This window comes from Strix uralensis, chromosome 23 (genome assembly GCF_047716275.1).
Source record: "Strix uralensis isolate ZFMK-TIS-50842 chromosome 23, bStrUra1, whole genome shotgun sequence".
NCBI classification, from domain to species: domain Eukaryota; kingdom Metazoa; phylum Chordata; class Aves; order Strigiformes; family Strigidae; genus Strix; species Strix uralensis.
The window spans coordinates 6,984,333-6,997,061 of record NC_133994.1 but is presented as its reverse complement, the minus strand read 5'-3'; the positions used below and the strand labels follow the sequence as shown (position 1 = coordinate 6,997,061).

The 12,729-nt window shown below is 57.6% G+C and overlaps 1 protein-coding gene across 6 annotated transcripts; it reads right to left on the bottom strand.

The window, feature by feature from the left end:
• Positions 1-403: 403 nt before the first annotated feature.
• Positions 404-11,917, bottom strand: TMEM51 (transmembrane protein 51). Of its 6 annotated transcripts, none has more exons than XM_074892689.1 (3): positions 11,890-11,917; positions 2,967-3,424; positions 404-1,624 (listed from the first exon to the last, which is right to left on the bottom strand). In XM_074892689.1, the coding sequence occupies exons 2-3, from the start codon at positions 3,305-3,307 to the stop codon at positions 1,213-1,215; spliced, it is 753 nt and encodes a 250-aa protein (XP_074748790.1). In that variant the 5' UTR covers positions 3,308-3,424; positions 11,890-11,917; the 3' UTR covers positions 404-1,212. The 6 variants fall into 6 exon arrangements, with proteins under 6 accessions (XP_074748790.1, XP_074748789.1, XP_074748793.1 ...); XM_074892688.1 differs by lacking the exon at positions 11,890-11,917 and adding an exon at positions 10,694-11,366; XM_074892692.1 differs by lacking the exon at positions 11,890-11,917 and adding an exon at positions 11,071-11,165.
• Between the last annotated feature and the right edge of the window lie 812 nt (positions 11,918-12,729).

The following is a 12,729-nucleotide window of genomic DNA, read 5'->3' as shown; positions in this document are numbered from 1 at the left end:
TTTGGGCCAGCATCCCTTCTTTGTCTTTGTTTTGGTCACTTGCACTCCTCGTACCTTATATCAACCATACTGCCAAGTCAACCTCTGCTGAACTACATCAGTATCAGCATCACACCAACCGAGCCACATCCATCCCGGCAGCCCAGAGGCAGACAGCAGATTGGCCACGCCGTCATCTGCCACAAATTCATGGGAGATTCTGCTCTCTACCCCCACCATCAACATTCAGACCATACGAGGGAGCCCGTGGCTGATAATGCTGATGACTTTGTCCTCAGTCGCTTTGCTGGGAGGCGGCGGGGGGCCGGCATCCGCCCTAAAACAACCAACTATTGCAGAGTGCTCTGGCTTACAAACCTTGGGAAGGGTCAACCACGCACGAGTGCACACACACACACAAACACAATGTACAAAATATTTATTTAGAACAGGTCTGCTCGCACAGCACGCTCAGCAGTCGTTTCACCCTGCACACCTCCTGACAGCGGTGCGTTCAGCTCCCAACCCCCTGGATTTATCCACCTGCCTCAAACAGATTTGTGCTTCGCATCGGACCACAAAACACAACAGAGAAAGCAACTGAGGCAAGAAATCCATCTTCTCCCCGAGGAGCACAGGGCTCATTTTTAGCCCACTTCCCACCCATAAGCACAGGCAGACCTTGGCAGGAGTTGGGGCTGGCCCTGGGCCACCATCCCAGCCCCAGGCAGGAGCAGGGGAAACCTGTAGCGCTACTCTGGCAACACAGTTTCCCTTACTCAATAAGAAAAGGCACCAAAAAAAGGAGCGTTGCCCTTTTCCACTTGGAAAATCCTTGTTCAGTATCAGTTTGGTGGCTTGGAAAAAGTCTTGCTTGCGCAAGGGGGAGAGCAGGTGAGAAGATACATTGAGTGGTCCTTATCTAAAACACCACAAATGACACTTTCAGTACTTCCAGCCCTCGGTTACTTCACAGCAGCAGACCTATCGCCATTCGGGCTTCTTTCCCCACAGTCTTTTGTGAAACCCTGTCTCGGGGAAAGCTTGCCCTGTCCCTGTGCCGCAGCGCTACGCACCCATCATGTCCTCCACATCACAGCTTCCAGGGAGCCCTGACTGCTTCTGCACCCACAGACCGAGCCCCTCTTAGTGTGGTTGTTTTAACAAAAAAAAAAAAAAACACCAGACAAAAATCCAAACCCCCAGCAGCATCACAGATTCCTCTTTTTTTTTTTAAGTTATTTGCTGCCTCTCTGGCGCTTTCTCCTGGATCTCCTCGTACTTGGGCGGAGGGGTCAGCGGCTCTATCGTGATAGGGGCGGTGCTGTTCCCCTCCGCGAGGTTTAGCCTGATGTCCTTCAGGTGCAGCTTCTCTGACTTGATCCTCCGGACCTTGAGCGGCTTCAGGCGCTTGCTGAGGCGCGAGCTGTGCCGGCTGGGCTGCCGCTCCGTGCCGGGCTCTGCGCCGGCAGCTCCCGACGGCTGGCTGCTCTCGTCGAGTCCCGTCAGCGATTCGTAGGAGGGCAGGGAGACGCTGACCCTGTTGCTCCTGTCCAAGTCTCTGGGCTCTGAGTAGCCTGTGTTCATCACCTCCTCGTAGCTGGGGACGTAGTACTGGGAAGATACATCTTCATCCTCTTCTTGACTAGAGGGGGAAAAATTAAGGCTGTCAGTAGCACATCATTTCAGCCTCACTGGGGCAGGGGATGGAGAGAATAAACCCACTCCCCTGTCAAAACCTTAACAGATTATTTGCCCTTCTATATTGTACACCAGTTCCTTTTTGTTTGACAGAACAGATCACAACCCTACCTATATTCAGGCATGTTTTTATTTCCTTGTGACATACGTCCGCCTTTGATCATCACTTTCTCTGCCCAAACACCTCTTCTTCTATTATACAGTGATTTCTTCCCCCAGCAGAACACCAATTTCTATCCTTCCCTCTTGACAATCAGTCCAAATACGTTTGAAAGGGACATCACCATTTGTCATTTAGATGTCTTTTGTGTTGGGCATCTACCTTGAGTTTTTCTGCAAAGAGATTCAGGTCTGCAGTACACTGACATCTCGCCACAGGCACCTGCACGAGGCCTGCACACACACACTTGGCATTTCTTTTGCATTATGAAGTTACCTTTACAACCTCACAGGGAAAAACAGTTTTCTGGGTAGATCTGCACACAGAGTCATTCTCTGCAGTCACCAACGGCAGCTCTCCCCCGCAGCATTCCCTAGGCAGCAGCTGGCAGAGCCACTGTCTCCTCCTGCCACCTCACACCCCACGCTGTCCCTGTGCCCCGCTGCCTCTCTCCACACAGGCACAGCCAGCGCTGGGGACCGCACCGATCCCCCACGCTGCCGAGAGGGCTGGGGACTCCTCCTGCGCCTGTGTTTGTTCAGGCCGTGCCTGCTGTGGCAGCAGCCTTTACTCCACTTGTTGAAGTTCCCTGAGCAAACACAGGAGAGCCCTGCAGACTCGCACCGGGTCTAAACTCCCCTTCCAGCTACTGCCGAAAGGCTGCGTGGCACCTCCGGCCGCAGCCAGCGAGACAGCACGTCCTACACCCCCAGCTCCTCTCCCTCCGCAGCCCCTCGCCCAGGGCTTGCAGCAGCCATCCTGCTCCTCGGCGTTAACCATTAACCACCGGCCCCAGCGTGCCCTCTCAGCACACTGACTGTGTACCAACAAAAGCAGGAGCGGCACGTCTCAGCAACGCTGGCCTGGCCACGGCTCCATCTGGCCCCCGCTTACATACAAACAACCCTCCCTTTCACCTACAGCACCATAAATACAGCTGGAGTCACTCCTTCTTGATCTCCACAACGTATCTGACCCCTAAACCATGAGACGTGCTTGCCTTTATTTTAGCATGTTCTGCCATCAGCCTTACCCTCCTCGCTCCTGAGCTCTTCGAGGAAGAATAACGGCCCTTGGTTTCATTCCTACACTTGATCCCGCTCCCTTTCTCCCCAAACAGGCTCACCTGTCCTCCTGGTGCGAGGGCTCTGCAGACGGTTGGTGCTGCACGCGAGCGATATCTTCGCTTTGCCTCTTCTTGTCCCGGATATTCAAGCAGATGGAGAGCAGCAGCAGCAGCACGCCCGCCCCCACCAACACATACGCCACCGAGAAGGTCTTGCTCTTCAAAATGCCTCCGGTGCCGCGGTCGGGCTTGCTGCTGTTCCCAGCGTGGGTGGTGGGTTTGTCGGCGGGGCCGAAGCCGGGGACGAGGTTCCAGACTGCCATGATGATGCCGAGGACGAGCATCCCCAGCCCTATCGCCGTCAGGGCGTAGTGCGAGCCGTTGGCTCGAGACTGGGCCATCGCTCCCGCTGCTGGCTGGCCAGTCGGGCTGCCCCCACCTTACAGCATGGCTCAGGGCAGGGGGGGTGCAGGCCGGCTAGCATGCGTGCGGTCCCCTCCCGCAGCAGACGGCGAGCTCTGGGAAGAGACGCAAAGCGATGGTTAGAGCTTGGAGGGATGCAAAGGCTACACAGCTACTGTTTCAGTAGCCAAAATAACATCGTCTTATTCTGCTAATGCTGGAAACCTAATTCCACCATGTCTGTGGGGAGCTCACGGCAGTCAGCAGCAGGATCCTTGCTGGTCGCTCTCATCGTGACCTGGGCATCAGCATCCATCCCAGGCTTGGCCTGGTTCCCTCCCTGCCACTCTCAGGCTCACGGCACAGAAAGGCAAGCACTGACTCTCTTCCTTCTTCTTCCCACCTTCACAGGAAGCTTTCATTCAGCTACAGCACAGCCAGACACATTACATCGCACACGGATGCGATTCCCTCTCCACAGAGCAGCTGCACAAATCATGTACCAAAGGGCAAGGGGAGGCTCCTCTCTGTCCCTTTCCAAAACTCCTGCAGCGCTGCAGAAACTACAGCAAAACACTCGTGCTGATCCTAAATCCCCAACTTCCTGAGCACTGCGGGATCCTATCAAACTGAAACACCAAATCTGAATTTGACCCTTTGCTGTTTTCTCAGCTGTAATATCCACAAACCTTAGGAAAGAACCAAATAACTAACGTTTGCTATGGACTTAGATTGACCATCCTTAGGAGGGTGATTACTGACCTCTTCACAGCACCAAAAAAAAATGCTTCCAAAATAAATTTCACTGCTTAGAGAAATGCTCCACTCACCGTGGAGCTGCACTGCCTTAGACAAACAGCTGTTGTCAATGCAAACTAACCAGAAACAGCTCAGAAACAAACCTCTAGATGTATGAGTTCTCTTTTCCCCCTTTTCAAGACAGCAGGGCTGTCTGCGGTGCTGGCTGCCTGCCCTGCAACACCTCCCTGCCCGGAGAAGAGAAAGCAAAACTGCTGCTCTCCCTGCCAAGCCAGCCCTGCGGCTTCCCCTGGCCGCTGCCTGCAAGGGTTGCTCCAAACTCAAGTCCTCAGTGCATCCCACGGCTTGTTTCTGGCCAGTGCTCGCCCACCCCGGACTAACAGACACTGCGGTGAGTCCCCTGGCTGCATCCCACCGACCGGAGTGGACTCGGAGCCATCTGAGCACTGCCATGCCCCACCAGCCAGGCCACAGGTGGGAAGTCCTCCTCCACCACCTCGATTGAATAGCACCAGATGTGCTCAGTTTCCAAAAATAAACACATGGAACCGCATCTCCTGGCCGCTCGCCTCCCTGACCTCGGCTTGCAATCCCTTCCTGCAAACCGCAGGCGAGTAACTCAGATCCCCGCAGCAAAGCTCCCCCATCTCCAGCCGAGAGAACCTTGCAGCAGCTTCCCTGTTTTACGCATGTGCCAAAACCAGCAGGCAGCTGCGCAAACGTGCCAGGGTTTCCTCCTTTCTTCCCCAGCCCTGGCTTCTCGACGCTTGTTTGTGCTAGAAGCCACCCTTGGACACACTGTTGCTGCGTGGTGTCTCCATATACACCCTCACCCTTCAGCGTGGCCGTCCAGGTCAACGGTCCCAAGCTTCACGTTTGCTTGTTCAGCTCAAGAGCAAGCCTAGATCGCAAGGTCAAGGGCCAGAATAAACCAGCATTCCCAGAAAACAGACCAGCTCCAGCTGCTTGCAGGAAAAGACACACACACAAGCCTGGAGAGGAGAAATCTGCAGAGCAACTTTCCCGTTGCTGCCTGTGCCCCAGCACCGCTGCCAAAGCTCAGCGAGGGGTGTCCCGGCCCCACGTCAGGGCTGTCAGTGTTCACGCCAACCCGGGCAGGGAAAAGTCTTCGCTCCTGTGGTCTGCCCAGGGTTACCAGGTGAACACGAGCTGCCATACAGCACCAGCTGCCCCTTGGGGAAGGCATCCCCTGCCCCCCTTTAGTCTGGTCTTAGCAAGCTGAGGATGCAGCAAAAGCTACCTCTGAAAGGTCCACACCAACATCCTGAGAGCAATCCTCACTATATGGGCAGCTGTTGGGTTTCTCCCTTACCTATTTATCCAAACGAGCTCCCATCCCCAAGCTATTTGGCAAGGTGTTTCACAAACGGACATTGGCCAGCTGAGATTTCACTTGCAAACTGCTGTGATGGCTTTGGGGCAGAAAAATTGTGCTGCACGCACAGTGGGAAGAGAAAACAGGCAGGGCTGGTAACATCTACCCATGGTGTCTAAACCTCCTTGCCTGTTCCAAATCTCTCCGTCTTCCCTTGGGCACCTCACCCTTGGAAGTGAGCAGGATTTAAGCTTCTACATAAATCTCTGCGCCTGAAAGTTTTACGCAGATCCTTCGCTGTGCTACCCTGCAGCCTGGGAAATCAGATTAAGGCAGGAGACTTGACATACAAGTCCGTCTCTCCATTGAATTAGCTCTTCTTTTGGCTTTCCAGAGCGCTCTTATCTCTGCTTTTGCAGTAACCCTGGTGCCCTGACGTCAGCGGCCAGAGAAGGGAGCTGCTGCTGTCTCTGCCTCAGGTCCGGCATCCCTGGTGCTGCCTGGAGCAGCGGGGACAGCCCCGCCGAGATGGAAACTGGTCAGCACGGCAGAAGGGTGCCGCAACTTGAGGGTTCGGGGAAGCCCCAAACCAACCACTCACCGTCAAAATCTCACTGTGGCCGGTATCTCCAAGGCGGCATCTGCTGTGGCTGTCCCGATCAGATGGGGTGGAGCAGCACACAGACAGTGCCATCCTCCCAGATCCAGCAACAGGGGAATTCCCTGCTCTGTGGTTGTACCTGTTTATTAATTCTCAAGGGATTTTTCCTCCATGACTTCCCTTATCTTCCATAACCGCTCCACTGCGCTCTCCTACTGCGCAAAGCCCCGAGCACCCGACCCTTACTCACCATGCTTACACCACACCAGGCGAGCCTGATCTCTTCTTGCTTGTGCCACGGAGCCCGCTGGCAACCTCCCCCCTCTGTCAGGTGCTTCAGCCCCGCTCCAGCCCCCGCCTGCCTGCGTCCCCTTCCCTCCACTCGCAGCATGGGGTCTTCCCTGCAGCCAGACCCACCTTCGCCCGGTCCCACGCACGCCTGCGGCCCTGCGCCACGCTGGCAATGATTTACACCAGGATCTCCAAATCATTAAACTCCGACCGGCGCGGCTGCAAAGCCGGGGGCGCCCGCGCCGCCTTCCACGCTCGGCTGGGCTTCCCACACCTCTCACCGGCTCCCTGCAGGCTGCCAGAGCCAAGGGACGCTTTGTGACTTCTCTTGGGACATTTCCAACTGTTAATTCGACACGGGAGGGCTCGGGACAAGCCCTTTCTGGAGCACCGCACCCCAATGCGCCTGGACGCACCCCAAAGGCTTTTGGCATGGGTGCCCAAGGCGGGGCGGCAGCTGAGAGCATCTTCCCCTCGTCGGGAAACACCAGCCATCCACAACAAGGGTCCCACCACAGGGATGCAGATCCACCCCCCGCCCCCTCCCCGCAACAGAGTCAGCCCCGAATCACGCTCCACATCTCGGTGCTCCCGGTGAAACACCAACCCCGTCGGGGTGACTCACGAGGAAGCACGACACCCATCGCTGCCCACGGCGGCACCCACGCTCCTCTGCCCTCCGCAACCTTTGGATTTTTCCCCTCCCATGTCATGACATCACCTTCCCGCTCCCGCTCCAGCAGCAACACCTTTGTCATGGGATCACGAGAGATGAGTCTGCAGTTCGGGGAAAGGGTCAATCCCCGATGCAGTCACAGGGCACGGGACGAGCTCGCTCAGACTGAGCTCCAGGGCTTCCTCGCTGCCAAGGAGGAGTCGGAGCATGACACAGGGCTCACAGCGTGCCCCCAAGGAGCGACATGTCCCCTCGGAGCCTGCCTCCAAAAACCAGTCTGCAACTCCAGCACCAGTCATAAAACACGACACAAATTTTCCAGAAAAATGTTGGCGAAAAGAAATCTGTTTTATGTAGATTTTTTTTTAAATACACGAGGGTTCAACCTACGAGCAACACAAAACTCTACGTGGAGTCAGAAACCAACAGGTCAGGCAATTTTTTTTTTTTTTTTTTGCCGTTCTTGCTGGCTACATTATACCTGCCCCAGCAGCAGGGATGTTTCTGTCCACATGCAGCTCAGGGGATGCAGGGAATTCCCCTGCCCCAGTGGGGAGAGAAATACCCAGAGATATCCCTCTGAGCTGGGAAGAGCAGCACTACTGCCCACTGGGGCAATTCCTCTTCCTTTGGACCATTACCCAGCCCATTTTAGAGCGTCTCACCAGGGAACAGAGAGACCCGGAGGGACAGCCCCGTGCAGACTAGCAGGGCTTTTCCACATTTTGCTGCTCACGCTTCCTGCCAAGAGCGCACAGGAATGCACCCACATTCATCGCTCTTGGCACTCCCTCCAGACATTTTAAGTTATTTCAACCTCTTTTTTTTCTTAAATTTTATTTTTAACAACTCCTCCTCAGCTGTGCTCTTGCAGACAGCACCAGGCGAGCAGCACTGTTTCCTTAAAGCCCCGCACAAGGTGCTCCCCCCACCCTGGTCCAGTGTCAGCCCACCCTGGAGGGGAGCCCAGGGCCCCCAACCCCGCTGCTGTGCTTCCTGCAAAACAAGGGTGTCACGGGACAGCAAAGGCTGCCCGGCCCACTCCCGGGCTCAGGATGCTGCAATCTGCCCGGCTGGCCACCGTGGCCACCGCAGCCACGCTGATGGCTACAGAATAACAGCCACGGGGCTCACAGAACGCCCCATTTGCACGAGGCAGCGCCCGGCCCTTCTCCAGCTGAAGGCACCTGCCTCCACCGTCATCCTTCCGAACTCCGGACACAGGCAGGCGATCAAGTCGCCACCAGTTTAAGAACTGGCATGGATTACACGAGCCCCAGTAACTGTATACCCCGAGCTTTAATCATCACTTAATCATCAAGCAGCCAGCCATTAGCTTGAACCTTGCCATCGACGTATGGGATACTGCCTTCCAGACTCTTTCTCTCCCCATAATTTCATTACAGCCATCAGAGCAGTGCTTGCTGCAAACCAGTAATGGACTCGGACACAGAGTCCTTTTCAATTTATACTTAAGGACGTTGCCATTTATTCCTGGGGATAATGCTGCTGCTGCAGCCACCGAGGCTGCGCTGGCACGACCCCACAGCTGCGCCGGAGGTCAGCGAGCCGTCGCCGTGTCCCAGACCGTTGTGCAAGCAGCGTCCCGAGGCTTTTCCTGAGCCTGGCTCACCCATGTAGCTGGTGCCAGCCTAACACCTCCGGGCCAGGCTCTGCTAAACCAGAGATGGGGCGGGGGCGGGGGTTGGGGTATTTGCCTCCATTCTGGCTAGAAAAGGGAGTTGAATTGCCAGCCTACGCTGTGCGCCCAGGCCTGGGAAAGCACGCCAGCCTGGGAAAATCCCAGCGCTTTGACTTTGTCTCCTTCCTGCTTTTCTTTTGACTCCACTTTGCACCTTTTTGTTTGTTGGGGTTTTTTTGTTGTTTTTTTTTTTAAATTTTCCTAATCTGCTGTTTCCTGCTGAGATAAAGCCATCCCTCCCAGCAGCCCTCCCCTGCTGTTTGGACTGTGACCTCTCCCCCTCTCCATGCTGGACAACACACTCTCCTCCTCTGGAGCCTTTCAGCGCTTCTAGACATCATCCATCTGCCTTTCTGATGTCTTCCGAAGCCAAATCCATCATTCCCACTGCCTCGGAGCACTTCCCAGCCCTCCTGGAGTGCTTTAAGCAGCTCCTGTCACACCATGGGAGCCCCCCGAGCCTTATCTTCCCTCGCTGCAAGCCACTAACCCGAGATGCCACGCTGCCATCGGCCTCGCAGCTGCTGCCTTCCTCATCCTCAGCCTGGACTTTCAGCAACGTCCTTCCTCTCGCTGTGCCCCGCTGCAGCATCGCCTCTCCCCGCGCTTTTCAAACAGCCTTCTCCGACAAGCAAGACCCACAAAAACCTGCTGCAGACGGCAGAGAGGAGCCAACGGGGCAGAAAGGGAGAGCTGGGCGATGCAGAGGGAGGGATGGAACCAGCCGGGCAGCCAAGCGACACGCGGCGGCCAGGCACAAAGCCGCAGTGTTCAGCGAGGCAGGCACAGGTATTTTAACAGGGATGGAGGTTTGCCGGGGGATTATGCCACTGCACGCTCCCTGCACAGCTCACGCAGGATATTCAGCTGCTTCAGCAGAGCCTCGACACCCGTTTCTGCCTAATAAATACAACAGGAACAAGAAACACATGGAGCAGCGTTCAGGAGACAGACACGTACCTGGGCTGCCGGAGGGATGCCTCTGGCCAGGAGAGCGACAGACAGCCCTGCCCAGCCCTGGCCTCCCGGGATCTCCGTGGGAGCGTGGCTACAGGCACCACCGCCGTGGCGCCGAGTGTCACTGACAGTCAGCTGTCTTCAGGGCACCGACAGCCAAACCTTCTTCCTCAGGCACTTCCCGTCCTGAGGATTTTCCCACCCGTGTAATTACCCACAAATAAAATCAAAGGCACCTCACATACTTCCGAGCCATTTTGGCTGAGGGCTGGGTTCACCAGTCCCACACCCATGCATTCCTCATTGCCACCTGGGAGGTTTCCCTTTCTGGCTGTCACACCAAGATGTCCAGGGCCTTGGATGGCCGTAGGATGCTCAGCTATATTGTAGAGGGATGCGTGGCCACAGCGTCCCACCGAGCAGCGGCTGAGGTCTGCACTGGAGGAGCTTTAAGGAGCCTGAAAGCCAGGACCACACCTCCTGCTGCAGCTTCATCTCACCCAGGCTCCACCACGCAAAGCCGAGGGCAGCCCGTCTCACACGGGACGTGCTCACAGAAGGGCTGATTTCTGCTCCCCCACAAACCCAGCTACGCCGGGCTCACCCCCACCACGTCACCTCCAAAGGCAAATACCATCTTTGCAGACAAACTGCTTTGGGATGGCAGTGCTGCTCCCCCAGACCCGGAGAGCTTCAGCAGGGCACGGGCGACCCTCGACACGGGGTCCCCTTACACACAACCTCCGCAGCAGCAAGGCTCCTCAACCTACATCCGTCACACCGGTGCTGCGATTCCAAGACAGCCCATTTTCAAGCCAATATGGGGGAGAGACACTGGGATTGCACCTGACACACACGCAGGGCTGACTTAAAGGAAAACAAACCACCCAGGCGAAGCTGTCAGCAATAAAGTCAATAAACCCATCCGCCAGCAGTTACGAGTCCCAGCACGGGGCTGACAGAGGCCACGCTCAGCACGGGTGGAGCGGGGCCAGCAGTCTTCCTCCCCTCCCAGCCACCAGCACCGGGCTACGGTAACTCACAGCCCCCAAGAAACACCCACCTGATGGGCCTCACCTTCCAAACCAAGGATACAGCAGCTCTTTCCTTGCCCCTCAGGACAACGCAGGAATTAATCATCGAAGCAAACAGTGATAGGAACTTGCTAAAATGATCCTGCCTGTCACGACCTGTATCCCAAAACGCACCGAGGAGGGTGCGTGCCAGCCCAGCGCACACCTCGGGTGACTAACCGCATTCGCTGCGGGCCGTGGCTTCATCAAAACCCCTGCTGGAGCTCCTGACTTGCTTTCACAGTGGGATTTCTTTCTAAAACAACGCTCAAGAGGCGTTCACAGATTTGCCGGAGCCCTTCAAAGCCGCAGGCCGCTCTTTCTTTTACACTAACGGCACGATAAGGAGAACTGAAACCCCACTGACCTGTGTTCAGTTCATAAACCGCCCGGCACGGACCTGCCCTGCACAGGTTTCCTTCTCTTTGTCTTTGTTTGCTTTCCAAACAGACTCCCTGCACACACCGTCCCTTGCACCTTCCCGGGGACTAACGTCTTCGAGCAATGGGCTCGTGATACGTCACCCCCCTGCCACGCTGCCAGCCGTGGGAACCGGCCGCGGAGGCACCGGTGGGTCTGGCGTGGGGCTCGTCTCACGCCCTCCCCTGCTCCCGACACTGATGCTGCTGCAGCTGATCCTTCCCAGAAGGGCTGCTACTCTTTTCCTGGCTCTTACAAAGGTCACCCCGATACCCGCAGGGGTTGCCGGGGTGCCCCAAGCCCACGTGTCACGGACGGGTGACCCCCCTGACACCCCAACCCTCGAGCACCCGCTCGCACACACCCCGGTTTGGGGGTGTCTCCCGCAGAGTCTCCCCACGGGTGGTTTCACCTTCCTGAACTCTGGCCAGTGGCCGGGGACCCCTCGCTCCCGCGGGCCGCGCTCGGAGCCACACCAGGTAGTCCCAGCCCCGGCGTTCAGCCGGGTGCGACTAAATCTAACCGCGACCTGTCGCCCACCCTGGGCCCGAGTCCAGCCTTGTCCTGGCCCAGGACTGAGCCTGACACGGGCCTGCCCCTTGCCCGAGGTCTAAGCCTGACCCAGTCCCGTCCCCCGCCCCGGGCACGGCCGGATCGAGCCCGGTCCCGGTCGCCGCTCGGGCACGGCCGTATCGAGCCCGGCTGGTCCCGTCCCTTTCCGGGGCAGGGGGTCCCACCGCCCCCAGCCCGGCCCGGCCCCACGTACCTCCCCGGCGGCGGCTGCGGGTCCCTCCCGGGCCGGCCCGCCCTGCCCGGCCCTCCCGGGGCGGCGCTTACAGGGCCCGGCCCCGGCGGCGGGGCGGCCCGGGGCAGCGCTCCCGGCTCCGGGACACCGGCAGCGGGGCACGGGAGGGGGGCAGAGGGAAGGGGACACCGAAAACCAGCCGAGAGCCGCGGGCGGGGCAGGCGGGGGGCTCCGGGGCGCAGGCGGGGGGGGCTCCGGGGCGCAGGCAGCCTCTCCCCTCCTCGCCTCCCCCCTTGGAAGCATTTCCAGCCGCGCATCGCCCCGTCTGGGGACAATTCCAGAGCGCCCCCCGCCGCGCAGAGCCGACCCGAGAGGAGGATTTGCTCTCCTGGAAGCTCTTCACATCGCCTCAGCCTGGCCGGGCTGACCCCGGCCGTCACTAACACGCTTCTCCTCCGTCCCCCCTCTCCGCAGCTGTGGGTTCTTTTGGTATTTTCTAAAAGTTCTCAGAAAGTCAGGGAGGGGGGAACTGCGCAGGCTGATTTGGTTCCCCTTCTCCAGAAGGTCTGCGCTTCCTGCAACAGCGAGCTCAGTCAGGAAAGGGATGTGCTGCAGTGACAAGCAAGCAAAATTTGTTCCTTTTCCCACACTTTTCAGGGGTGTAGAGGTTGGAGTCCAGCCTCCCTGCTTCCCGGGGGTCCCTGCACCCCGGAGGCTGCTCCTGCAGCACCTCCTTCCCGCAATTCCTGCAATCCAGCATGCAATATATAAAAATTACATTTTTTCCCCCCACTTTATCCCAGGTGTGGGTCACAGCTGGAGCTGCAGGCTGCGTCACCCACCCCGAGCAGGGTCCGCACA

Bases quoted from the DNA above. Each gene is read 5' to 3' on its own strand.
- TMEM51 (XM_074892689.1), bottom strand. From the start codon at position 3,307: ATGGCCCAGTCTCGAGCCAACGGCTCGCACTACGCCCTGACGGCGATA. The intron at 1,625-2,966 runs GTGAGCCTGTTT...TTCCCCCTCTAG, and splicing joins CCCTCGCACCAGGAGGACAG to TCAAGAAGAGGATGAAGATG.